The following is a 26277-nucleotide window of genomic DNA, read 5'->3' as shown; positions in this document are numbered from 1 at the left end:
TATCTTTTTTCGGCGTATAATGCTGCTTTTCACGTTAACTTGTTCGCGTGACGTTTGGCATTCGTATCATAGATAGTCGCTAAAATACACGCTCGGTGCCATTGGCTGTCGTAAATATGCACGTCGACATTTATGGATTTAATTTTCCTTTAATGTTATGCGTGTAATATATTAAGAAAGTGATGTCATCGTCCTTGTTTCTGCCACCTTGTTCGGTCTGAAGTGTTTTTTTTTTTTTTTTCGGAATTTTCCTTGACCGAGGACGGCGGAGATAAAGACCCGGTTCCAGATAAGCGTCGGGCCGGCATGCGAGGGACGCCGTCGGGAGAGGCCACGCCGCCGCCGATAAGACGCTCGCGCCGAGCGGCATTGGCGAGTTTCTCTTGCGACATTTCTTGCATTTCGCGTGCGCTCGTGCGCGTCAGCCTTCTCCAACGTTGTGGATTCAACGTGGCCGCCATGTGTGGTCCCGCAATCCCTTCTTCCATCCATTTTCTACCGCTCCTCTGGGTTGGGTCGAGGACGAAGTGGCTTCAGGAGGGACACTCGGACTTCCCTTTCCCCAGCCACTTCTTCCTGTTCTTCCGGAGAGATCCCGAGGCGTTCCCAAGCCAGCCGAGAGATGTAGTCGGGGTCCGGGGAAGTAGCTTCAGCAGGGACACCCGGACTTCCCTTTCCCCAGCCACTTCTTCCAGCTCTTCCGGAGGGATCCCAAGGCGCCCCCAAGCCAGCCGAGAAACATAGTCAGGGTGGGGGGAAGTGGCTTCAGCAGGGACACCCGGACTTCCCTTTCCCCAGCCACTTCTTCCAGCTCTTCCGGGGGGGATCCCAAGGCGTTCCCAAGCCACCCGAGGGACGTAGTCATGGTGGGGGGAAGTCGCTTCAGCACGGATACCCGGACTTCTCTTTCCCCAGCCACTTCTTCCAGCTCTTCCGGAGGGATCCCAAGGCGCCCCCAAGCCAGCCGAGAAACATAGTCGGGGTGGGGGGAAGTGGCTTCAGCAGGGACACCCGGACTTCCCTTTCCCCAGCCACTTCTTCCAGCTCTTCTGGAGGGATCCCGAGGCGCCCCCAAGCCAGCTGAGAGACGTAGTCAGGGTGGGGGGAAGTACCTTCAGGAGGGATACCCAGGCTTCCCCTTCCTCAGCCACTTCTTCCAGCTCTTCCGGGGGGATCCCGAGGCATTCCCAAGTCAGCCAAGAGATGTAGTCGGGGTCGGGGGAAGTAGCTCCAGGGGGGTTACCCGGACTTCCCTTTCCCCAGCCACTTCTTCCAGCTCTTCCGGGGGGATCCCAAGGCGTTCCCAAGCCACCCGAGGGACGTAGTCATGGTGGGGGGAAGTCGCTTCAGCAGGGACACCCGGACTTCCCTTTCCCCAGCCACTTCTTCCAGCTCTTCTGGAGGGATCCCGAGGCGCCCCCAAGCCAGCTGAGAGACGTAGTCAGGGTGGGGGGAAGTACCTTCAGGAGGGATACCCAGGCTTCCCCTTCCTCAGCCACTTCTTCCAGCTCTTCCGGGGGGATCCCGAGGCATTCCCAAGTCAGCCAAGAGATGTAGTCGGGGTCGGGGGAAGTAGCTCCAGGGGGGTTACCCGGACTTCCCTTTCCCCAGCCACTTCTTCCAGCTCTTCCGGGGGGGATCCCAAGGCGTTCCCAAGCCACCCGAGGGACGTAGTCATGGTGGGGGGAAGTCGCTTCAGCACGGATACCCGGACTTCTCTTTCCCCAGCCACTTCTTCCAGCTCTTCCGGAGGGATCCCAAGGCGCCCCCAAGCCAGCCGAGAAACATAGTCGGGGTGGGGGGAAGTGGCTTCAGCAGGGACACCCGGACTTCCCTTTCCCCAGCCACTTCTTCCAGCTCTTCTGGAGGGATCCCGAGGCGCCCCCAAGCCAGCTGAGAGACGTAGTCAGGGTGGGGGGAAGTACCTTCAGGAGGGATACCCAGGCTTCCCCTTCCTCAGCCACTTCTTCCAGCTCTTCCGGGGGGATCCCGAGGCATTCCCAAGTCAGCCAAGAGATGTAGTCGGGGTCGGGGGAAGTAGCTCCAGGGGGGTTACCCGGACTTCCCTTTCCCCAGCCACTTCTTCCAGCTCTTCCGGAGGGATCCCGAGGCGTTCCCAAGCCACCCGAGGGACGTAGTCAGGGTGGGGGGAAGTCGCTTCAGCACGGATACCCGGACTTCTCTTTCCCCAGCCACTTCTTCCAGCTCTTCCGGAGGGATCCCAAGGCATTCCCAAGCCAGCCGAGAGACCAAGTCTCTCCAACTTGTCCTGGGTCGTCCTTGGGGTCTCTTTCCAGTGGGACGTGCCCGGAACACCTCACCAGGGAGGCGTTCGTGAGGCACCCGGATCAGACGCCCCAGCCACCTCATCTGGCTCCTCTCAATGCGGAGGAGCAGCGACTCGACACTGAGCCCCTCCCGGGTGACCGATGCCATCTTTTTTCTTTTAAAATAATTTTTTTCTAGGTAATAAGTCAGAATATTGCAAGAGAAAAGTGGGGACTTTTCCACGATAAAGCCGTAAGGTCGGACGAGGGTAGAAAGTCAGAATTTCCAAAATCTAACTTGATTCTGGCAACATCTGGCAGCTTTTATTGTGGAAGGACTGACACCTTTACTCTCTAGTAACGGGGCAGTATTGGGCTCTGAGGGGGGTGCGCCTTGTGAGCGAGCAAGTTTGGAAGGCTTCAAGAAATGAAGTCTGGACTTGCCTGAAACGGACAGAGAACTCTTGCCTGATTGTTGCCATAGTCAATCAGGACTAGCTCTAAACCCGAAGGTTGAGACTTGAGATTTCGTTCTGACAAACAGCAAAGATTTAGAACTGAAGAAGCTCAAACGTCTTGCGGATCTTCTGATCGCTGCCGGTTTGGTTCCTTCCAGTCAACGTTTTGATACCAGAAAGGGGGAAGACCGGGACCACAACTTCGTAGCGAACGTCTCGTCCGGTCCCCGGGGGATGTATGCGTCATGACGCCACAAGGAGATTCTGGTGAGACCGGGTGGGGGTGTGGGGTGGGAGTCCCGGGCTACGTCGTGGTCTGTATGTCGGTTGACCGGTTTCCAATAACAAGCAAACGCAAGACATGTGTCGGCAGCATGTGGACTTGGGGGGAATTCCACGGAGAAGATGACGTTTGGGACCAGTCCCACAGGGATTCCCTTGGGGGAGAGTCTCGGGTTCCGATCTCAGATACGCGTCGACGCTAATAAGGGGGAGGAACCAAAATGGCGGGGGGGTGGGGGGGGGGCGCCAACTCAAGCCTCTTCAGTGGTTGCGCTGGAACCAGTTTTGTTGGGGTTCCAGACGCAATTTTGTGTTTCCCTCTGATTTTTGCTTGATAAATCGAAGCTACAGCACAGTCGCCATACTCGTAAGGCCGCCAGGGGGCGGTAGAATAAATGAAGAGTTTCACAACTAAGTGATCCAGGATGAGGTCTTCGCAGAGGATAAGTAATATATGCCCGTGAGGATTGTCGTTATGTCGGTCTGCGTGTTACTGAGTTTGTTTTTTTTTTTTTTTTTTTTTTGGGGGGGGGTGTTGTAATCTTTTCAAACTTGTGCTTTTTTCATATCATTTGTCAATAAATACTTGATGTGAAAGTGACAAACGCTGCAATCCAGTTTGACGCGTGTTTATGTAACAATCTGCTTCCGACCCAAATGAGGAAAGTTCTGCCCGTCTCGGATGTCTACGTGGTTCCGAATGGAAGGGGATCTGTTTAGTTGACAAAAGAGCAGCCATCCACAATGGGAGGGGGGGGGGCAAGAGTGGGTGCGGGGGCATGTGGCGGTGGAGGTGGGGGGGGGGGGGGGGCTTTTTGTGTCTATCTGCGCTCAGAGTGATTGGCAGCGGCCTGAGTTGAAAGGTCACGTCTGCATTTAAGACTGAAAGCTGATCTTGGGGGGGGGGGGGGAGAGCCCCCTCCATCACAAAACTTCAGTGCAAGAATGCAAATAAACAACTGCCAAGTAGTCAAGTAAAGAAAAAAAAACATCACTTTGAAATTCACGTCCGAAGTTGACATTTCCAACGTGAATTCAGTCATTGAAAGCACCGCCGGCTCTGTTTTTAATTTTAATGTAATTTTATTTTTTAACGTTAAAGGCTGAGCGCAAGCATTTTGCAGGGAAGTGTGTGTAGGTGTGTAGGTGTGCGTGTAAGTCAGGCAGCCAGACTTTGTTCATTCATCCCGCGTTTGGCCCCCGGCCGCAAATCCCTTCGGAAAATACGGCGGAAAAAATGAAAAAATGAATTCTCCAGCTCGCTTCGGTTTGCTCGAGTAGCCGAAAATCATCACAATCACGCCGCTCGTTACGTTTTACACGGAATTCATGGCTCACGCTTGACTCTTGACTTCTGTTTTTACCTCCCTCGACGTCCCGAAACACAAAAACGGCCGTTTCTCAAAGTATTCCTTTCATATTTTGATGACTTTTGGAAACATAATTCATAATTACTTTTCTTTTTAATCTTCCTCACTCGGTTGTGTCGACAATGACAATCCTCCGTCTCCGTGAGAACAACATTGGGGGCCACAAAAGAAAGATTTCTGTCTTTTGGATCCAGATCTACGCATCCATTTTCTTAGCCGCTTATCCTCACGAGGGTCTCGGGGAGTGCCGCAGCCTTTCCCAGCTGTCAACGGGCAGGAGGCGGGGTACACCCTGAACTGGTCGTCAGCCGATCGCAGGGCACATAGAGACAAACAATCGCACTCACAATCACACCTCGGGGCAATTTCCCTCTATTTTCTTAGCCGCCTATCCACACAAGGGTCAGGGGGAGTACTGGAGCCCTCACCAGCTGTCACCGGGCAGGAAGCGGGGTCCACCCTGAACTGGTCGCCAACCAATCGCAGGGCACATAGAGACAAACGACCGCACTCACAATCACACCTAGGGGCAGTTTCCATCCATCCAACCATCCATCCATCCATTTTCCTAGCCGCCTATCCACACAAGGGTCAGGGGGAGTACTGGAGCCCTCACCAGCTGTCACCGGGAAGGAAGCGGGGTCCACCCTGAACTGGTCGCCAACCAATCGCAGGGCACATAGAGACAAACGACCGCACTCACAATCACACCTAGGGGCAATTTCCATCCATCCATCCAACCATCCATCCATTTTCTTAGCCGCCTATCCTCAGAAGGGTCAGGGGGAGTACTGGAGCCCTCACCAGCTGTCACCGGGCAGCAAGAGGGGTACACCCTGAACTGGTCGCCAACCAATCGCAGGGCACATCGAGACAAACGGAACGGCCGCACTCCGAGATATCCGTCGGGTCAACTTTCCCTCCCTCTCGTCTCAATGTATAGTTTGCAATATTCATCTATTGTCGTCGATATGTTGCATTTTCAAATTTTTGCTTTTCATTTCTTTGTAAAATTAATGACACGTTTTTATAAAATATAATATCGATCAACTTTCCACACTGCTGATGGCCACCAGGGCTCCAAGTCGTGTGCGCGTCTGCATCGATACAATATGTCCACCAGATGGCGCTGCAGATGTCAAGTGTATTTGATCACATTTCATATCCATATCGGGAGTGTCAAGGAAAAAAAATTGTCCATGTTTAAGCATTATACATTAGTATTTAGAATATATATATATATATATATATATATATACACACATAGATTTTAAAAATTGTATTAACCAATGCGCACTGCACTTCCTGTTATGGACGCGAGCACAACGGCGGTCTAACTGGGCCACCTTGTGGTCATTTTGCCCCATTGCAGTTTCGTCCCTCCCCCAAATTGCATCTTTTGCTCTTTGGTGCGAACAGATGTCATATTTGGATGAAAAACAGAAATCATGTCCCGTAATCTCGGGATCTTCATATTCAAGTATTTCCGTCATTATACAAAAGCAAATTCAACAAAATAAATCCTTTGTTGGGTCCTTTTTGTCTCAACATTGTTTGACACACATTTTTGGAATCCGGGATGAATCTGGGATTCAAACCCGCAACCTCAGAATTGTGAGCCAGACGTATTAGTCACATAGCTTCTATTTTTAAAAAATCAAAATAACCCAGTAAGGTAACAACCTTTTTTTTTTGATTGTGACTATCTATCCATCCATTTTCTTAGCCGCTTATCCTCACAAGGGTGACGGGGAGTGCTGGAGCTTATCCCAGCTGTCAACGGGCAGGAGGCGGGGTACACCCTGAACTGGTCGCCAGGCAATGGCAGGGCACACGGAGACAAACAGCCGCACTCACAATCACACCTTGGGGCAATTTACAGCGTCCAATTCACGTTGCATGTTTTTTTGGGACGCGGGAGGAAACCGGAGTGCCCACACAGGCACGGACGGGGGAGCACACGCAAACTCCACGCGGGGGGTCCTGGGATTAAAACCGGGACCCGAGAGCTGCGAGGCCGACACTTTAGCAGCTGAGCCGCCGTTCCGTCTGTGGCAATTCGGGTTTCTAAAATCCACTTTTGCAGTTAGCGGTAGCTAAGCTGCCAGCTCTCGTACCGGCCCGGACAACTTTGACAACTTTTCTTTCCGAATGTCTAATTAAAAAATGATTAATACGTCCACCGAATAAGGTCCAAACGGTCCCTCCGACCTTTAACCTCCAACGTGATTTGTGTGCAGAAACTCACCGTCGCCGGCTGACTTTTGTCGTGAAATCCTCAACAGGTTTCGCGCTGCCAGCCGTCTTGAAAGCCGCAAACGGCCTCAGCGCCTCGGCGCTCCCTAAAGTGCCGAACGTTCGCATTAGCTACCACGATTAGCTTCTAAACATTTGAACGACGTTCTGCTAAGGTTCATGAAATGACGTGACCAAACGCTGCATCGCGTTCCGTGAGAGAAAATATGAAATCACCGTTTGGCGACGTTTGCTTTTTCTGAACGAGACTTGCTGAAAACGAGAGCCTAACAATGCTAAATTTGCTAGCGCGTGGTCGTCGCCAAGCTAAATTGATATTCATTTGCGGACATTGACCTTCAAAGTCCAACACCAGTGATTTTTTTTTTTTATTTTAAAATTCTATTTTTGTATTGTTTTACTGTGATTATGTACTTTTCAGATAGCAATTAACACTAGAAAGTAGCGATAATGAATTATCTTTGTCTTGATTTCACACGAGAGGCCGGGAAGTTGAAAATGATCGATCAAAATTGCAAATTGCCTCGGCGGAGAGCAAAACAAAAATTATATATATATATATAAATTGTGGCGCCTCGTCCTCGCATTGATTTTCCAAAGGGGACAATTGGAAAGTCGATAACAAACCGCTGAGGACGGGGGTGGGGGTGGGGTTCATTCCCAACTCACCGCTAACGGTTCTTCACACAATGACAATGATTTTGCCTTTTTTTGGTTTGGTTTTTTTACAAGCACAGTGACGAACGTGGTATGAAATCGGGACTAAAAAAATATAGTATATAATAGCTACAAAACTGATAGATTCGAGGTTTAATCTATATTTAAAAAAAAAATGCATCTATTATGTTTGATGTTAATTGGTTGTGCGCCGTTTTAATAGTGCAACATCTGAAATCGTGGCTAAACATTCCGGAGCATTTTTGACTGTCAATATGATTTTCCATTGAGTGGTCCCCAAACGTTCTGATTCTGAAATTTAAAACACAGACAAAAATGGCAACTTCTTTTTTTTTTTTTTTTTAAACTGTCGATCCTCACTACCTTCACAAGCGTGCTTTAACAATTTTACGCAGTTATGATCATTGTGAAAGAAGATGACTATTAACAACCATTAATTAAATTATTAACCCAATTATTGAATTTAAAAAAGTTTTCACGTCAAGCGTGAAAGGCCTCCTTTCACACTCCTTCAACAGTCGACAGCGATGAAGAGGAGGAAGGCGGGCGAGGCAGGCAGGTGCAGCGGCGAGGCAACAGTGGACCACTTGTGCCCCTCCCTCCGCCCTCCTTGTTGCCTGGCAACCCAAAGACCCCCCCCCCCTCACCACCACCACCACCACCCGCGCCAGACCCCTTTCCCGATCTTCTGCCGGACACCCCGAATTCGCGACTGCGCGGCTCGCCCGATTGTTAAAAACATTCAAACCTGGAAAAAAAAAAAAAAAAAATCTGGAACAAAAAATAGACGAAGGAATAAATGACAATATGGGCCAAAATGAGAGAACCACAAAAAAAAGAAAAAATAAAGAGCAGAGTCATTAAAATTCACATTTAATGCCCTGGGCTTTATTGTCTTTTTTTGATTTTCCTTTTCTTTTGTTTTTTTTTTTTTTTTTTTAAAGAGAGTTGTCACATTTTCTTGACTTTTTTTTTTTTTTTTTTTAATCTCCATACATCTTTTCAGCTTCCAGGTGGGACAAGTAAAACGCAAGAATACATCGCGCCAGCCGAGCTGGCGTTCAAGATTGCCCCCCGACCCCCACCCGCCCCGCCCCGCCCCACAAAGCGCACGAGCACTACTAAGTAACGCTGCCTTTGTGCCGGACTCTTCATAGAAGAGAGGACATTTGATTCCCCAAAGGAAGGCACCCAAAAATACTTGTGGTTCTGATGGCCTCGCAGCCGTCTGGACAGATTCTTTTTTTTGTTTCCCAATGAAAGAGGAAAAAAAAAAAAGGTGTGTGTGTGTGTGGGGGGGGGGGACGGGGACATCATCCCCTATTTTGTCCCCCCCCCCCCTCCTCTCTTAAACTGGAATGATGAAACACTCGCCTCCCTTTTCGTCATCTATGCAATGAATGAACCAAACTGTGACGTTTAAAAGCTTACAATCGAAGTTTACCACAAGAACACAAATTACAAAAATAACTCTTGATACAAAAAAAAAAAAAAAGAAAAATTATCTGGAGATTGGGGAGGGGAAAAAAAAAAACTGGGGGCTTTGTTGCATGAAATAACGAAGGACGATCCCCTTCAAACCCAAAATACAAAAAGCAGCATTGTCGTTATCAAAAAAAAAAAAAAAATGAAAAATAAAAATTGCCATCAAGGGAAAACGAAACGTCACAAAAATAGTGCTTTAAAACGAAGCGGCAAAGGCTTCTTGGGAAGAGACACTTCATCATCCCTGTTTGAATACGTCAACGCCGCCCGCCATCTCCCCCCCCCCCTCCCCCCCTCCCCCCACAACACGTTCGCGTCGACGACGTTAAGAAACGACGACCGGGAGTCCGAGTCTGTGGCCGGCCGACACGTACAAGAAGAGCACAGGAAGCAAACGAAAGGTACAGTGTACAAATAATAAGAATTCCAAATATATATATATATATAAAAAAAAAAAAAAAAACAAAAAACAAAAAAGTGTAAACACGGCACAATAAATAGATCAAAAGCAGCAGCTCGCACCATGCACGTGATAAATCGTCTCTATACAACAACTCGGTCACGCACGCACGCCACAGATTTCTCCTTTTTTTCTTCGTCTTTTTCGCTCCAAGTGCAAAACATCACAAACGGACAGTCGTGTATTCAAGTGGTATGTACAAATAAGTCCTTACTGTACACGTATGCACAATCTACGCCACGCACGTCTCTTAACCGGAACAAAAGAGAGCGAGAAAAAAAAACAAAACACAAAAAAAAAAAAAACAAAACAACACGACGACGGCGGCGGCGACATCGCAATGCCCCCCCCCAAGACGCTTCGGTGCACAGCACCGGGAAAAAGTCCGAAGATCCGGCACCCCCCCCCCGCGCCACTACGTCACTTCCATGGCCACGGTGTTGTCCGCTATACTGTTCAGCGATGATTTGTCCTCTTCGCGCTTCTCCCTGTTCAAAGTGGAAAAAAAAAAAGACAAGGAGACATTTTACAATAATTAATCGTTAAATAAGAATTAAAAAAAAACAACAACATTTAGTTAATTGTCACCAGGAAATCATCTTGCGACACAAAAGTCTTGAATCTCCAACATATTAAAAAAAAAAAAAACAAAAACAAACGTTCAACCTTCCCGATGTTTCAATCCACGTATTTACGAGGTTGCGTCTTCAATGTCCTTTTTTTTTTTTTTTTTTTTTTTCGGCTCAATTTCAGCGGGCCGGGATGAGATCACGCTTCGGATGCCCGTTGCTGCGTTCAATCTCTGATTCGGTTTCGGAGACCGCTGCCGATTTAATTTGTTCACCGTGCGCGGGTCTTGAATTCGATCGGGAATTAGGAGGCCATGATTCAGCTCAACCGGGAAAACTGGAGTGCCTCGTTAACTGACGACCGGAAGGGGCTGCCATTTCTTTTCCCAACGATTCAATTCATAAATTTTCAATTTATGTCAACGCTTCATTTCTTGGTTCCATATTACAGAATTGCAGGCACCGGCTCTCTTCTCGGTTTTGATTTTGTTTTTAAAACGAGTAAGCCAAGTTCTCCTTTCAGATTTGATACTTTCATTTCCTCAAAATGATGTTTTACAATAACATCTCACATTTCTCCACGCAGAAAAGAAAAGACGTGTTTTTATATCGCTCATTTTGGGTCAGTGTTGATGAACGGGGTTCAATATACATCTAAAAATGTATATAGAATTAAGCAGTCCCCGCCCCCTTCTCAGGGCTTAAATCGGATGTAGCTGGACAGTTCTGAGTTATTTTAGAAGTCGTTTCAAGATTTTTCAGCCGACGAGATCAGGCAGGTGTTGCCCGGTTGCGAAGGAAAGGACCAGAAAGAACGAGAACATTCACAAGCACATCGCCGCAAATTTGGTTTTGCTTCCCGTTTGCCTGCGGCGGCCTCACCTGGAGTTGATGTCCAAGGACGGCGTGGCAGAGACTTTGGGCTTCTGCAGGTTGTTGGCGGCGGACAGTTTTAAGGCAGAGGGCGGCACGCCGGCCAGGGCGCGGGGCAGGTGGCGCCCCGCCAGGTTGGCGGCCGACGGGACGCTGAGACAGATGTTGTTCCCGATGAGCACCTGAGCGGCGGCGGGGGCGGCGCCGGCCGGGCCGCAACCCAGCAGGCCCAGCGCCGCGTGGTTCCCGGGGGCGGCCGCCAGGGACACGGGGACGGCCTTGGTGGCGGGCGGGGGGGCGGCCGGATGCGGCGAGGGCTGCGGGAAGGCGGGGACGGCCGGCTGGTGGCCGGGGTGGAGCGCTGTGGCCGTGCTGGACAGGTGCAGACCTTTCAACACGCCTGACGACAAAAAAAAAAAAAAACAAATGAAAAACGTGTTCAACTACACGAAATTGGGCTCACACGATAATACTTGTGAGTTTTGCCCCCCCGCCCCCTGTGAATTCATACAATCGGAGTTTTGGATTCAAATTTATTTTCAATATATCTTTCCTTTTTTAGGAGGGAGAAAGAAATAACCTCAAAAATGCTTACAAGAAGTTTGTTCCTTCTCATTCCAGTATTTGTGACTTTAACATGAAAATCAAATGAATTAAAATGAATCATAACGGACGCCACAGACCTGCTCCCAGGACGCCGTTGACCCCGCTGGCCAGCACCGGCTCGTCTTTGGACTTGAAGGCCAGCAGCTGGTCGGCGGTGACGAGGGCCGAGGCTGCAAACTGGGCGCTGGCCTGGTCCAAGGTCTTGGAAACCAGAACCTGAATGGACCCGTGCAGTTTGGTGAGGCAGGCGTGACGTGAACTTTGTAGCGCAGATGCGTTTACAACGGCTGCGTGATGGCGAGCGTGTAAACACCTGACTGATGAGCGGGCTGGTCACGCTGAGGGAGTTGTTGGCGTGCTGGATTTGTTGACGCTGCCGCTGCTCCTTTTGCCGCCGTTGCTGCTGCTGCTGCTGCTGTTGTTGTTGTTGTTGTTGCTGCTGTTGCTGTTGCTGTTTGTCTTCTTGCTGTTGCTGCTGCTGCTGTTGGCTCTGCTCCAGCATGACGGCCAGCTGCTCTTGATGCTGCTGGTACTGCTCCACCGTGAGCACTGAGTCAAACCCAAAGACAACAGCGGTCAAAACCAGGGGAGCTGGGCCTTCCTTTTCTATTAACCTGATGCGAGAACAAAAACTACGGGAACAGCCAAAACTTGGAAAACACTCATTTCAGCATCAAGTTTCTACCCTCAGGCTTTTCTCGACTTTCAGCTCGTTTGTGACCAAATTCCAACCTCTTTATTTGTTCTAAATAATATTGCTTGCTCATAGTACAGTTTTTTTTCTTTTTTTTAAGAGTTAGTCAAGGGATGTAAATTCTTCACGCTGAGCAAAGTACCTCCAATCCTTAAAATAAAACTTGCATCATTCATTTTGTTCCACGGGAGTCCAGTAAGCCACGAAACGCCTCTTTCAAAAACTTAAGACTATTACATGAAATTGTACAAAATCAATGATTTCATCAACAAGAAAACAAAAAAAAAACAAAAAAAAAAAAAAAAACATTTAAAGTGTTGCTGTCTGGAATAAAACCTCTTACTGACGTTTTACCCACATTGTATCATTCTATCAAGTTAATAACTAATTAAAACATGCAATTGTGGTTGCACTTTACCAGAGACAAAAAGGTACAAGTTGAAATTGGGAATGACTAAGGCTTCCTCACAAGTGGGTGGTCTGCCCGAAAATGAACAGAATCATAAATGTCAGATTCAAACCACAGCAAAATGAAGAACAACATAATATTCTGACGACAGCTGCAATGGTGCTTCAGCACATATACTTCAAAAGATACAAAATAAGTCACAATTTTTAGCCTGGAGAGGGTTAGGGTTGTGAATTTGAATTGTTTTAGAAGCCCAAACCGAACGGAAACACGACGTGGTCTAGCTTTTTAGTGGACCTAATTTCAAGTCGGCTGGAGTAGGTCGTTGTGTTGCTTTTAAGGGCAGCACACCCGTGCCCATGTATTTCGGTGCAGGGTCCCCGTTTGACGGACATCACTTCAAAACGCTAAATGTGAGGAGACCACGCGATAAAACACCTTGGAGAAAACCCTGCTCTCACAGGAGCGGCTCCAAGTTGAACTAAAAGGGGTCAAGCTTCCATTCACAGAGCAGCCGCATTCATCTTTGAGGTTGAGCCTCAACAATGTTTAAACCTACAAAACTAATCAATCTCACACACACAAGCTTAAATATTTCCAGCAGATATCGAACTTGACGTGATTACATTTAAGTCGACGGCAATGCGCAAACTCGCGTTTGACGCAATTTGGGCAAAGCCTGGTAGATGAGTAAGCCTGAAAGCATAATTAAAGATAAAATAATTGACACACTCACTTTTGACAGGAGCAGCTGGGACGCCGGCGCGGTTCTGTGAGAAGGATCCTCCGGAGAGGGTCCGAGTTAGTCCCGACACGGTCCGACTAAAATCCCCAAATCCTTTAAGCGACAAGTCCCCCGCACCCGAAGCATGCTGGGATAGCGTCCGTGGTCGAAAATGCCTCCAGCGGCACGATTTAATGTTCAAAAGAATCCGGCTGAGGTCCACGGTCACGCCGGATGACGACGACAACGAGGCCGCGGGGCCCAGAGGGCGGGAAGAGCCGGCAGGGTCCGAGGTATCGTTTTCTGAGGTACTGGAGTTGCGGAGCGGAGAGTTCGGAAGTGGCGATGAGAGGGGTTCGGGCTGCCGGTCCGAGTCCAGATACTGACTGACGCAATCGAGGTCGGCGTGCGCTCGATCCAACAAGAACCTGAAAACAAGCAAAGACGCAAGATTATGCGCTAAACTTCCGTCACTGGCGGCCGCTTTCAAATCAATTGTCCATATTGTCTGCCGTTTCAGTTTTTCGCCTGATCTTCGAGACCCACAGAATCGTGTTCTTTGACAACATGAACAGCAAACCTACCACAAGAAAGTAGACTTCTTTCAAATGGGGGGGAAAAAAATTCAAGCTTTTTCTACTCTTTACTAATCAGCAGTCTAGCGTGTTTTGCTTTCAGAAAAAAAACCGCCAGTTTTTCAGCAAAATTCCACAACAGGTGTTTTATCCATCACCATTTCCTAGGATGCCCACTTCTATGCGTTTCTGTAATTCATTTTTCATGTCACGTTTAAAAAAAAAAAAAATGGTTATGCCTAAAAATCTGCAAGCGCGTACAACCCGACAAAGAATGTGATCCGAACATGACAATTTGGAAGACAAAGTGGGCAAGTGTGAATGTTGCCTTTCTCCTCCATAATGACATGTTTGCCCTTGAGCGAACACACACACACACACACACGCGCGTGTGAAATGGACTGGAGCCGACAGCCGTTCCAAAGACAACAGTGCTTCTCGTGTGCGTAATTACGGGGCGGCATGAGACAAAACTGCAGGACACGACGTTGTAAACTGGCACCTTGGGCCAAGGCCCGCAGCGGCTAGTGAGAGCCAAGCAGGAATGTGTTCAACATTTTCGCAAGCAGCTTGATGATCATATCTGCCAAAAGGCCGGCTGGTGAGGAGTCAGCGTGCTGTTCGACAACCTGAGCAGCTGCATCACCTCCCTTCTCATTTAGCGTCAAAGAGGAGCTTTTCCTTCAAACACACACCTGAGAAGATCCTGAAGTGAGCTAACACGTGTGCCAGTGTCCAGAATGGTCGCACCTTCGCCTTCATTTGAGCCAGGCAAAAACTCCCAAATCTTCGCGTTAACCCGTGCTCTCCGCTCACCTGCCTCCTCGGCCCACGCGCCGTCGAGCCAGGCCGATGCAGCGACGCGGCGCGTTCAGGGAGGTCAGACAGTAGCGAAAGCGCGGGTGACCGAGACCGCCCTCCAGCGGGCTCACCCACGGCCAGCTGCCAGTCTGCCCGGGATTTGCCTGCGGGGATAGAAGAAAACGTTTAAAAAAAAAAATAATAATAATAATAAAAAATACAGGTTCACCGTCGCAGAGTGCTCCAGACTAATAGGTGCGTATTAAAATAGAAGCGCAGGAAAGAGAGAAAGCACTCACAGCGTAGTAATGACAGCCGGCCTTCCTCCTGAATGCGTAGCAGCCATCTGGGTCGTTTTCCTCTTCTGCCTCTGAAGAACCCGAATGAATCTGTACAATGGATAAAAACCCGTGCGTAAACAAGGAACTCAGCGGTTGATCACGACTGACGACGTAAAACACTAGAGACGAGCATTCTGCAAACCCAGTGTGCACTTTCAGAAACAATTGACGTTCTTCGACAAACAAAAACTCACATTTTTGTACTCGAGGTTCATTCAGTCTTCTACAAAGCGAAGGAACTTTCTAAAGCCACTCAAAAATGTTTGGAAGTTTATCCTCCCTTATTCAAGAATTATCACAATAACAAAAACAAACAAAAAAAAAACATTATGATGAGCATCAGTTATCTGCAGATTTTCAATATTTGCAAGTCCAACCCAACACCGACCCCCCCCGGAGAAGCAGGATTCTGCTCTCTTTTTTTCTTCTTCTTCTTTGACGTGGTTTACCTGTGTGAAGGCTTCATCTTCAGAGCTGGGAAAGTCGTACTGGTTGAGGTCCTTGAGATTGAACACAGAGGGTCCCGTGTGATGGGGTGCAAACAGAGGGGGGATCTTGGGCTTCTTTTCATATTTCCTTTTGGTTCGCACTACCTCCGTCTTCTCCTGCTGGGGACGGTAGAGATGAAGAGAGAGAAAAAAAAAAAAAAGATGAGAGGGGGAAATGGAGTGTTTATTCTGCATCACAAGATGGAGGTGTCCTCTCTGCACAAAGTGGGGAAAAGAGGCATTGATATGCAGATGGCAACACGTGCCAGATGCCGCTGCCGAGCCAGATGCCCCCCCCCCCCCCCCCCGCCATAAAGCCCCCGTACTGCTGCTCACCCTCCGAAAACACTCAGGCATGGATTAGTGAGATCCTTTTCAGCTGGTAAGACGCAGGAAACAAAAGAAAACTGGAGGAGGCGATGGTGCAGAAGCCAATCAACGATGGCTGGGGATGGGGGAGCCGAAACTGAGAAGTGGGAGAGGCCCATGGTAGACGGGGAGGCGGGCCGACGGTCACGAGGGCGAATTAAGTCATTATGACGGCGGATGACATGAGAGCAACTACAAAGCGGCATAACGGGGGTGCCAAAACCGACGGAATCCAAGTTCCAGATGAAATATTTGGCGTGCGCAGCTAACGACGACAAACTCTCCGTTCACGGGCCGTTTGCGACGGTGTGCGTTTGTTTATTTTACCTTCTTGTAGTCCTTCATGTCCAAGTGGTCCTGGTGTCGGTATTGGTTGGCACTGGGAATGATGGGGATGGTGTAGATGGGCTTCACCAGAGCCTGCTGGGCAAGCGCTTCTGCCATCACCTCGCTGCCAAAGTCGGGCATAGTGTTTCTGTTTGGGGGGGGGGGGGGGGGGGAAATCAAAAACATCGATTCCAAGGATTATTACGACTGTTGTCAAATAAATGACTGCACAGTCTACCCTTGTAGACCTCTGTCGCATATTGTGAAAAACAACAGGAACAGACCAACCCACACAAAAATATACCACAAATCCTTATTCCAAAACATTATCATTTAATAGTCATCTTACATTAACCTTAAAAAATAGACTTATAGATGGATAGATGATTTACCAAAAAAAAAAAACCCCTACTGGAAACGCACGTGTACGTCACTTTGCAAAGACTTTCCGACCCAACGGGTCAACTATTTCTATTTGCAGACATTCAAGTGCTAAACGCGCGACGGTTTTCTGGGCACAAATCACAGTTTTTGTCTAAAGTGCCGTTTTTGACGAGCATCAGAACAAAATGTCGAGGTCGACGACGACAACTTCTCATCCATCAAACGCCAGTGGAGGTTGTCGGATCTCAAGCAGCGTCGCGACACTGCCGAGACGCACTTTGCGACAGACTCCGCGCTCCTCTACGTCGGCATAAGGCGGCGCCACGGACGGCAGAAGCGGCGTCAACAGAGGGAGTGAAAACCGGCCACCGCGCGCAGCCGGAGCCGAGGCAGGGATAACGAGAGGAAATTGAAACGTCACTACAAATCAAAGGCACTTCAAGGAGAGGGCTCCAATTTACGCTCATGCTGATAGCGAGTTGCACCGGAACTTGATTCCATTTGGACTTCATGCTGGCATGTATAACAAAGACCCCACTTTGGGGGACAAGGAAGTACGTCAAGGTGAGGGGGGGGGGGGGGGGTGGAAAACCAAAAACAAAAAAAAAAAACAAAGGTAGAAGTTTAGCATCTTAAAGACTCTCAGAGCCACTGAGACGTCACTGAGCTCCTTTGAAAATACGACCTGAATCCTTCCACGACATGCAAATGAATATTGAACCGTCTTTCTCACCGCTTCTCCACAATTTCCAGCGTGAGGTGGAGCATTTCCCTCTTGCTCTTTTCCCTCCTCTTGATCATCTCCAGGATGGTGACGGCACGGCTGAGGTCCCTGCGGAGCTTCAGCATCTTCTCGTAAGATGCCTCGTCGTTCTTACGGTTCTGAAAACAGGAAAGGTAACACTTAAGTGCGTCACAAATAACACATCATTCGGGCTGTCTGGGGCGAGATGACCTCAACATAAAATTGGAAGCCTTCCGCGCACATCCGCTTCCATCACCTTCCACAAAAACACTTTAAAATTTCTTGACAGTTGTGAAAGTAAATGCTTCCTCTGGGGTAAAACAACTTTTGTCAAAACGTACTTGTCAAAAAGTAATGATGGTCTTTTTTCTCGTGTAGCCTTGTAACCAAGGCAACCTAAGGAAAATATTTACACATACTTCTGAAGAAAAAAGTTTTGAACAACAAATCAATGTTTTTGCAAAACAAACAATCAGGTTGTGTGACGGGCTTCCTTCCGACTTGCTTCTGTGAACTCGCGCCTCTCTGTTCATAAAACAAGTGCACTCCGGTGGCGGCGCAACCGACCTTCCTGGTCTGCATCTTCTCCGTGCGTCTGCGAAAGGCCACGTAGGGGTCGCTGGTGCTGGAGCCGTCCCTCTTCTCCTGCTTGACGTTGGAGACGAAGGTGCCAAACTTGCACACCTTCCTCTTGCGGCTCCAGTAGTCAAACACTTCTTTGATCAGCTCGTCGTCTTCCTTCAGCAGCAGCTTGGCCTCCTGGAGACTGACAAACTGCAAAAGAAGTGCGGCCACGTCAGCGCGATCGCCACCGTTCGGAAATACACCGAACCAATACGCGATTCAACGATGTGAAAATTTTCTTTTTTTTTTTGTTTCTAGTGCCTCAAGATGCGGCCCAAACGTCCTGCTGGTTATGACGAGTCTTAGTGGGGATTGGGCAGCTCGACCGTGAGTTCCCCACACGCACAATTGTAGCTTTTTACAATTACAATTTATCAATTCACAAATTGTGATACCCATCTATTTATTGTTCCACATTTTTGTACTCAGCCCAAAACCGCGTCTAATATGAAAGCATTGCTTTATTGCCACCTTGGTGCTACGCTTGGAACTATGTTTAAGCGAGAGGAGGAGGTTCATTTCAACAGGCCAGTTATGGGCGATTATACAACTTTTGGACGCATCAATTAATTGCACATTTGCAGAATTTAGGGCAGGCCGTGGTCTCTATATCGTGGAGTATTTTGTTTTTAAATGTGAGAATTATGCAAGTCAAAAACTTGATTAGATGGTAATATTTATAGTAACCCATCTGCACCTTTGCATTTCCAACACTTCTTTCAAAAGCACATTTGGAAGGGACTTATTTTTACGGGTCAAGTAAAATGACATGAAGCGTTCTGGGATATATTTCAGGGTATATGTGGGGTTTCAATTATTAATATAATCAACTACAAACATTTCTACTGAGAGGAGGCATCCATCACTTTGGTTTGGTTCCTAACCTTCCATCAATAGCGAGTGTTGACTGTAAAGATGACTCCACACGAACCCAAGTTGGAGTCTGCAAATCAGTGCGCTCAAAGGCACGGACGGCGTTTACCTGTTGCCCGCTGCCTTTCTCCAGTCGGTCAATCATTTCTTCAAACTGCAGCGCAGTGATTTCCATTTTCTTCTTTAGCTTATTCACAAAAGTCTCGTCCCCTGAATCGAGGTCGTAGTCCGGCTGCTCCGTATCCAAACCGAAAGCTGCGGCGGGGCGAGAGGAGAGATGATTAGCGGTGGAATAAAGACTTTCACGTGATTCTGTCATTCGGTTTCATTCAATCCAGAAAAAAAAAAGTCTGTGCTGGCCACTTAGCATTACAAAACGCTAGACTTTGCGCCGATTTCATGTGGCGAGATCGGCATCGGCCGATAATGAGAATTTTATGCCGATCGGCTTCATAATTAGCTGGCCATTGATCAGCTCCAGCCGACATTTACTCTGCGTCACCATCGTGTTCAGTATACTTTCATGCAAAAGCGAGTTTATTTTTAGCCTTGACGCACGTCTTGTGACGTAAAACTGGAGTAATTAAGTACACAATTACATACAGTAAATGAACGGTTCTATTATACAGACTCTTTGCTTTTTCTAAACTCGCTGATTGGTCCCAAAAATCCTGCGCTTTTGTTTGAACTTTGTGGTCGGGTGTAAGCGCTGCTGCACCAACGCACACACAGGCGAGTGACGAAGAGCATGACGACGGCGACTCACGCTGTATGTGAATAAGCTGCTTTGGCATTTTGAACTCCCCGGGGTAGAGGGACTCGTAGTGCGTGATGTTGCGTTCGGCCTCGGGCACGGGGATGACCATGTTGTCCCTCTTCTCGCCGTAGACCTGCTGCGCCGAAATGGCTCGCTGGAGGTGATGCTCCTGTGCGGCGACAAGAAACAAAACAGCCGTTACAACGCGGCGGCAACCGGTTGCAATCGTTACATCACATGCGGCGTTTTGGTTTACTCAACTACTCGACTTATCACACCGAGCCGAGAATCTCTTCTAAACCAGATGTAAGATTGATTAAAATTGTGCTTCAAAGACCGATCAAGTCAGCAAAAAACTGCAGTTGGCTTGTTTTGGCTTTGGTGCGGGAGGGATGGAGGGAGGGATTTTCAATTCACTGATTTAAAGGTTCACGTACCCCGGAATGTAACTCGCGAAAACAACTTAAGTGCTTCAGAACTGACAAGGGTATGATGCAAATTCTTGCAGGAATTTTTTTCCCCCCATAAAAACACTGACAAACAATGCGTTCCAGCAGATGACTGCAAAGGAAAGCGGCAGCTTTTGACAAAATGAGTCATCTTGGCTCTAGGATAAACACTTTACATGAACCAAACAGATGTCTAACAAGCAGCCACTGTGATAACCCCCACCGAAACATTAAAATTGGTTAAATTGAAGCTTCTCTCCTTGGCAAATTCTGAACAGGACACAACAGATTGCCTACGCTGTCGAGGCTCGTTCTCACGATTTTAGCAGGGATGGCACTCGGTTTGACATGCGACAAAACTTTCTCACAGCCACCTTTTCTTGGCTAGCTTTGACGGCAAATGGCTCGGTTTGGCGGGGCACAAAAATGCGGGACAAATTGGCGTCACGGGATCGCGCCGAACGACCGCTTCCATCTGAGACGCGTTGACAGGTGAACGCTGCTACTCGCCAAAACGGTCAGCTAGCGTCTTTGTGTGGAAGGATCATTTTCTTTCCAATCTTTTCACATAGTAAAACTTGCAATACTGTCAAAACAAATTGCACAAAAAGTATGTATTCCACACGTGGCTCAAACAACTAATCGAATAATTCCATCAGCAAAAAAAAAACAACAACAAAAACCACGCATGTATTTGTTACTACTAACTCCTAAGATGGCTACAGCACTCATCCCACCAGACATTTTTTCATAAATTCCAACAAACCCAACGAAAGCAGTGCGTTGCTCAACCTCTTCAGGAAAACATTTGCTAATATTTGTTGGGGACAAGCTTTGCTTTGTGTTGTTCATTCTAACCACACGCAAATAAACGAAGCAGGACAAAACTGGAGCTCACAAATAGACTCATGGCAAAATGTGTTAATAATAAATGCGCGTCAATCGAATAATCATGAATCCACCGCAGAAGAAAGCAAATGTAGAATCTGCAAAGGAAATATGCGGCTTCTCTTTCTGTCAGGGCTGAATGACTGTTTAAAGCAGTCCAACAGAGAGCAAAAAAAAAAAAAAAAAAAAAAAAAAGTCTTTTTCATAGCACCGCACGTTCCTCCAATTAAACGATCCAAAAGCAAAAGAAAATGCCTGCGATGGAGAAACTAAGGGTTGCCCGGGCAACCAAAGTGTGGCCTTCAGCAGGTGTTTTCAGCAGTCATTTACGACTGCGCCAGCCAAGCTGCTACGTGAGTCGAAGCGTCAAGGTTGGATCGACCCACTGGAACATTCCCTCAACGTTATGGCGAACGTGAACTACCTGTGATTGACTGCGTGCATATTGCTGAACATGCACGACTTGAGTGCAGCGTGTGCTACAATTAATAATTGCGTTGACACGCGTGTACTCAGATCAGTGCTTGTTGTTCTCCGGCCAACGTGGTCAGTCAAGTCCACTCCTGCGTTCCACTGACCCTGCACAGGATGTAGGTCATGGAGCTAAGCCACGCCGCCTGTAGTAAAACGGTCCTCTTTATCTCTTTTGTCACTCGGTTATGTAATGCCGCTGGAGGTGGTGGGTGGGGGGACGGGACGGGGGGCTGGATTTCTGCTGACTTGGCGGGCCCTGTCTGTTTTCCTGACGTTTGTGTCTGGCGCTCAGCATCGCAGATGGGCTCTCCTGCTGATGAGTTCTGGGACCGGAGCACGGCAGTGCGGCGAGGATGGTGGTGGGGGGGGGGGGGGGACAAGCATCTAATACAACCGAGACAAATACGTTTAAAAAAAAAAAAAAAAATCCAGACCCCCCCCCAAAATAAATAAATAAATAATAATTGGCGCTTATTTAAATGCAAAAATATGGAGTTCAGTGGTTACATGCTGTTGCATATTTAAAAAAAAAAAAAAAAAGAAAAAAGCTTAATGCTGCTCATTCGTCCATGTAGTCATGAAGTATGCATAGGGACCATGTATTACTGTGACCAGAAGGGATTAGAATTATAAATTTGCCACATTACTAGTTGTTAATAATTTACGGGTAAAACTATCAGAACGGCGACCGATGACTTTCGCGGCGTACGTCTAGCCTCACAGAACAGACAATACCAATTACCGTACTTGTACTTGGAATTTAAAAAGCCCAGACATTTTAGATTTACTCATTGCGTAAGCATGTAACAATGAGAAACAGGGTCATAATTACATGAAATCATGTATAATAGGGTGGTCATGTTTTATAACTGAACTTACAAATACAACCAGCAGACCTCCCAAAAATGTGCACTTATATTTTCATCAACACACATTTCACATGGCATACATAAATAAGTATTCCTTATTGAGGTGTGTGCTAATAAAATATAAGCCCGTGACATGTTGACGTAAAGTTATTATTTTACATTGCACAAATGCATTTAATTTTTACGTTATCTGTGCCACTTTTACTAACTACCTTTAGCTTGAAGTGAACAGTGGCTTCCCAAACACCCACAACCTGTGGGAAATAAAGTCACGCGCTACTATTAGCAAAAAGATTAAGTTGCGAAAGCCCAAAGTAAATCAATGAGAAAGATGCAACTTTAATACAGGCCAGCTCCAGTTAACGGGAATGTTGGAGTTTGCAGTGGAAAACGCGCCGTCTTCCCGATTCCAAAAACTGTCCAATCTCGCCAGAACCGGCGCCGGCTCGGCCGAGCGAAGGGGCCCACATGGCCGCCTCGGGAGCTGTCAGCAGCGCGGAGGCCGGTTGTCAAAAAAGCCGGTCGGGGCTCAGCGTCTCCCCCTGGCCTTGGAACGCGCAAAGTACACCGCGGCCTAGCGAACGAGCTCGCCCGGACAAAGTCAACAAAATGGTGGACGAGACACACGTCACGTGACTTCTTTGTGCGTCCCCCCGCATTTTGTGGCCGAACGAGCCGTCGCGACGCGGCCGGCCGGCCGCGCGTCCGACGCTAAAGTCCCCCCCGACGGCGAACGGAGCGGAGCGAGGCGACTGCGCGGCGAAATCGGCCGACAATCCGTCGTCGTGCGTTCGGGAAGAGCACGACGCGGTGGCCATTTTGAAGGAGCCTGCGCAGGCAGCGTAGCGGTAGGCTCGTTGCCGCTAGGTGGGGGAGAGCTAAAAAAAAAAAAAAAAAACCCCGTCCGCCGTGGCTCCAACCGGGCCGTGGACGAAATAAACATACCGATTCCTCCTCCTTTTCCATCCCGGTAGGCATCTGCGGCACCGCTCGGTTTATCGAAGCATATTCGTGCAGGTCCGGTAAATCCTCGCAGCGGAAGACGGGCAGGGGCTTACTAGCATCCAGCGCCCGTGCCCGAAACGACAATTTACTCATTGTTTTAATATTAAAACTACAAGATGCAGCATAAATCGAGTCTATTGGCAAGCGATTGTGCCCGTAATCGTCATGGGTGGCTCCGGGAGGGTCTGGTGGAGCACGCGGCTCGATCGGGGCCGGCCTCGGGTGCGTAGCAGCGCGAGCAGAGCCGGGCGGGCCCGCGTCTCGGTGGCTCTGTGTCGGTGTGGTTTCCCGTGGCGCTCCGCTCTCCCTCCCCGGTTCAATGCGCCATGGCCAACATGGCGGACATTAGGAACTCATGTAGCGCTCGGCTGGCTCCGCTCGGCCCAACCCACTCCATCCATCCCGAGCAGCGAACAACCATTCCCACGCAGTTTGGCACGCGTGCGCGCTTCGCACAACCGAGGGGTCCGTGGGAGAAGGGAGGAGGGTAGACGGAACCCCCACCGCCGCCAAGGCGGCGTTCATTCATATATATATATATATATATTTAGCATTTTAAATATAACTAGGGTGCGGAATTAAAACAACACAATAGCGCCGTGTAAAGATATGCATCATGCTTAATAACACAGTAATCCGCTCAGTGCAACGTTGAATTCAATCATATTGGAGATTTCATTCCATTCCAGCATTGCAAATTCCAAGACTGAAAAACCCATAAATGGTACACACAAATTTCCATTTTGAAATCTTTTCGGCTGCTTTTGTAACGATTTCTTGGTTGTTAAAACAATGAAATTAATACACCCCCACTTTTGTAATTATATAATATAGTGATGCACTTGCAATTGATTGTTTTATCCAATATTTTTTCCCAATTTGTATTTAAAAATCAATTAAACTAATTACATAGATACATTTGAATCAACTAACCAATCGGTAAAAAATATATCAAATAATGCAACAAATATTACAGGATGCTTAATAACAGATCACAAACTGTTGGTGGTGTTGAAATAACATTTTCAGATTTAAAAAAAAAATGTTTAAAATACACTGTACAAATAACATTTGCTGAACTACAAAGATTGCCACACGGCAATTTATTTACATGTTATTCATCTTTCTTCGACTAATGTTAGTGTCCATGTTAATTTTAATCACGTGACTTGGACTACCATTTTTTTCCACTTGTAATTTTGGACGACATCGCATTCTAATGGTGTTCAATTTCGCACCAAATCAATTACTTATCCTTGCAAAAGCTTTATTTGTGCGCAATGGAAGCAGACATCCGGCATATGAAGTCTGACGAGCACACTGCTGGTTGGAATATGGCAAAACATAATCAAACAAATACCATGCTAATAACTAGCATGTTATAAACCAGAGTGCTCATTTTAAGCACCTGGACTAAAATATTATGAGGAACCTGAGGAAACGTCTTGTAATTGGCTCCTACGTTAGCATATTAAGACAACATCTGTCAGAACGTGTCGACAAGTATGCTAAAATATCATATCATATATGTAAAAGCATATCAATTGCTTAGTCTAGTCTTTATATATATATATATATGATCACTTCAAGATTAAATGTGTGCAATAATCCTACAGATGGAGAATATGAGAAGAGAGCGAGAAAAATATGAAATTGCATTTAACCTGAGATGGGGGAAAAAAATATATACAGAATTGAAAAAAAACCTGAGATTCTTCGAGGACATTCCAAAAGATCTCCCGATGCGAGAGTGCGAGGACAAGCAATCATCCGTTTGGGCATAAACTCATCCTTCTCCCGCGTGCGAGCCATCCTGGGGGAGAGAGAGACGTCGGAGATTTGAAAAATAATAATAAAAACGCAAACATTTGGACCGAAAACTGGACTGTTCTGTTTGTCTTAGAAGACGTTTTGCCTCTCGTCTGAGCGCAGGCTTCATCACTTCATGTAACAAGGCTTGGTTAGCCTTGTTTATGTTGAATGAACTGCTGAAGCCGCTCTCTTAAAGGAAACAACACGCAAACAAACAAAAACAAAAGCCAGAACCAGAATTCGAACCCGGCACCTCAGAACTGTGAGGCAAACGTGCAACCCACTAGGGTACCCTGCTGACAACTAATGTTGTGTTCACGTCATTTTGAAATGCGATTTTTAAAAAATATATAAATTCTACTGCAAAGCACAATAATACATACATTTACTTGAGAAAGAGGAGGTGAAATGTCACGAAAGAGGAAATTCTGGTTGTGGGTCACCAAGCTAACGTTAGCCTAGCCGCCTGTTTAGCTAGCCCCGAGGCCGCCTGCGCCATTACCAGCTGCACTTTACCAACTCGCAACTAACTTGCCCCCCGCGCCGGAGTCGGACAACTTGGGTTCTCCCCGGCCTCATACGGGGAGGGGGGCACGTGTGTCAACCTACCAGCTCCTGGAGCAGAGAAGCCCCCGTGACGGAAGAGGACGATGATGACCACAGCTCTTCTTGTGCTTGACATACTGCTAGCACAATGCTAACACTGCTTAGCTCCCTTTCTGCTTGCCTCGAAAGATGGAGAGAGAGACAGAGAGGGGAAAAAAAAAAAATCCTCGTGATATTTTACCGCACTTCAAATGTCGACGTAGAGAGTAGCTGACAGCGAGGCTCGGGTGTCAGGCGACGACTTGGCGAAAGAGAAAAGGGCTTTTGTCCGGCTCGGGGGAAACTTCCGCGGCTAGCTGAGGTTACTTCGACAAACATCCTCCAAAATAAAAAAAAAAAAAAAATGATCAGAGGGAGACCGGTGATTGGCGGATGAGGCGACCAATCGCGAGAAGGCAGAGGCCACACGCGAGACCTCATTGGTTCACTGCCATTGAGGACATTTTGGATTGTATTTTCTTCATAAATTCATTTGCGAATTGACCCAGAAAACATTTGAAAAAAAATAAAAAAATTGGTTGCAAATGGGCAAAACTTTGGTTGTCACATCTATTTTACACTTATAATTTCGTGGGTTTTAAATCTCGTGACTCTGCAAAGGATGGATTCAAGATTGCATTGATCTGGAAATATTAAAGTTGAAATGAAATGAATGGCGGCAATGATTAGCAGCTGCTGAGATGATAAAAAAAAGATAACTGCGAGGGCAGAGATGAACTGTCACCTGCTGTCAGTCCCACTGGCAAGAAAAGATAGACT

The 26277-nt window shown here is 47.5% G+C and overlaps 1 protein-coding gene across 3 annotated transcripts; it reads right to left on the bottom strand.

The window, feature by feature from the left end:
- Positions 1 to 9536: 9536 nt before the first annotated feature.
- epc1a (enhancer of polycomb homolog 1 (Drosophila) a) lies at positions 9537 to 25901 on the bottom strand. 3 transcript variants are annotated; one of them, XM_061805626.1, is made up of 15 exons: positions 25522 to 25901; positions 23041 to 24913; positions 19425 to 19584; positions 18768 to 18913; positions 17729 to 17935; positions 17150 to 17298; positions 16033 to 16180; positions 15298 to 15456; positions 14807 to 14896; positions 14523 to 14671; positions 13144 to 13559; positions 11618 to 11853; positions 11382 to 11520; positions 10708 to 11098; positions 9537 to 9744 (listed from the first exon to the last, which is right to left on the bottom strand). In XM_061805626.1, the coding sequence occupies exons 2-15, from the start codon at positions 23191 to 23193 to the stop codon at positions 9672 to 9674; spliced, it is 2616 nt and encodes an 871-aa protein (XP_061661610.1). In that variant the 5' UTR covers positions 23194 to 24913; positions 25522 to 25901; the 3' UTR covers positions 9537 to 9671. The 3 variants fall into 3 exon arrangements, with proteins under 3 accessions (XP_061661610.1, XP_061661611.1, XP_061661612.1); XM_061805627.1 differs by having other exon boundaries at positions 15298 to 15453; positions 25522 to 25899; XM_061805628.1 differs by having other exon boundaries at positions 24807 to 24913; positions 25522 to 25897.
- Between the last annotated feature and the right edge of the window lie 376 nt (positions 25902 to 26277).

The sequence above is a fragment of the Syngnathoides biaculeatus genome, chromosome 19 (genome assembly GCF_019802595.1).
Source record: "Syngnathoides biaculeatus isolate LvHL_M chromosome 19, ASM1980259v1, whole genome shotgun sequence".
Classification (NCBI taxonomy): Eukaryota; Metazoa; Chordata; class Actinopteri; order Syngnathiformes; family Syngnathidae; genus Syngnathoides; species Syngnathoides biaculeatus.
Note: the sequence above shows the minus strand (reverse complement) of the source record. Positions and strands in the feature narration are given on the sequence as shown.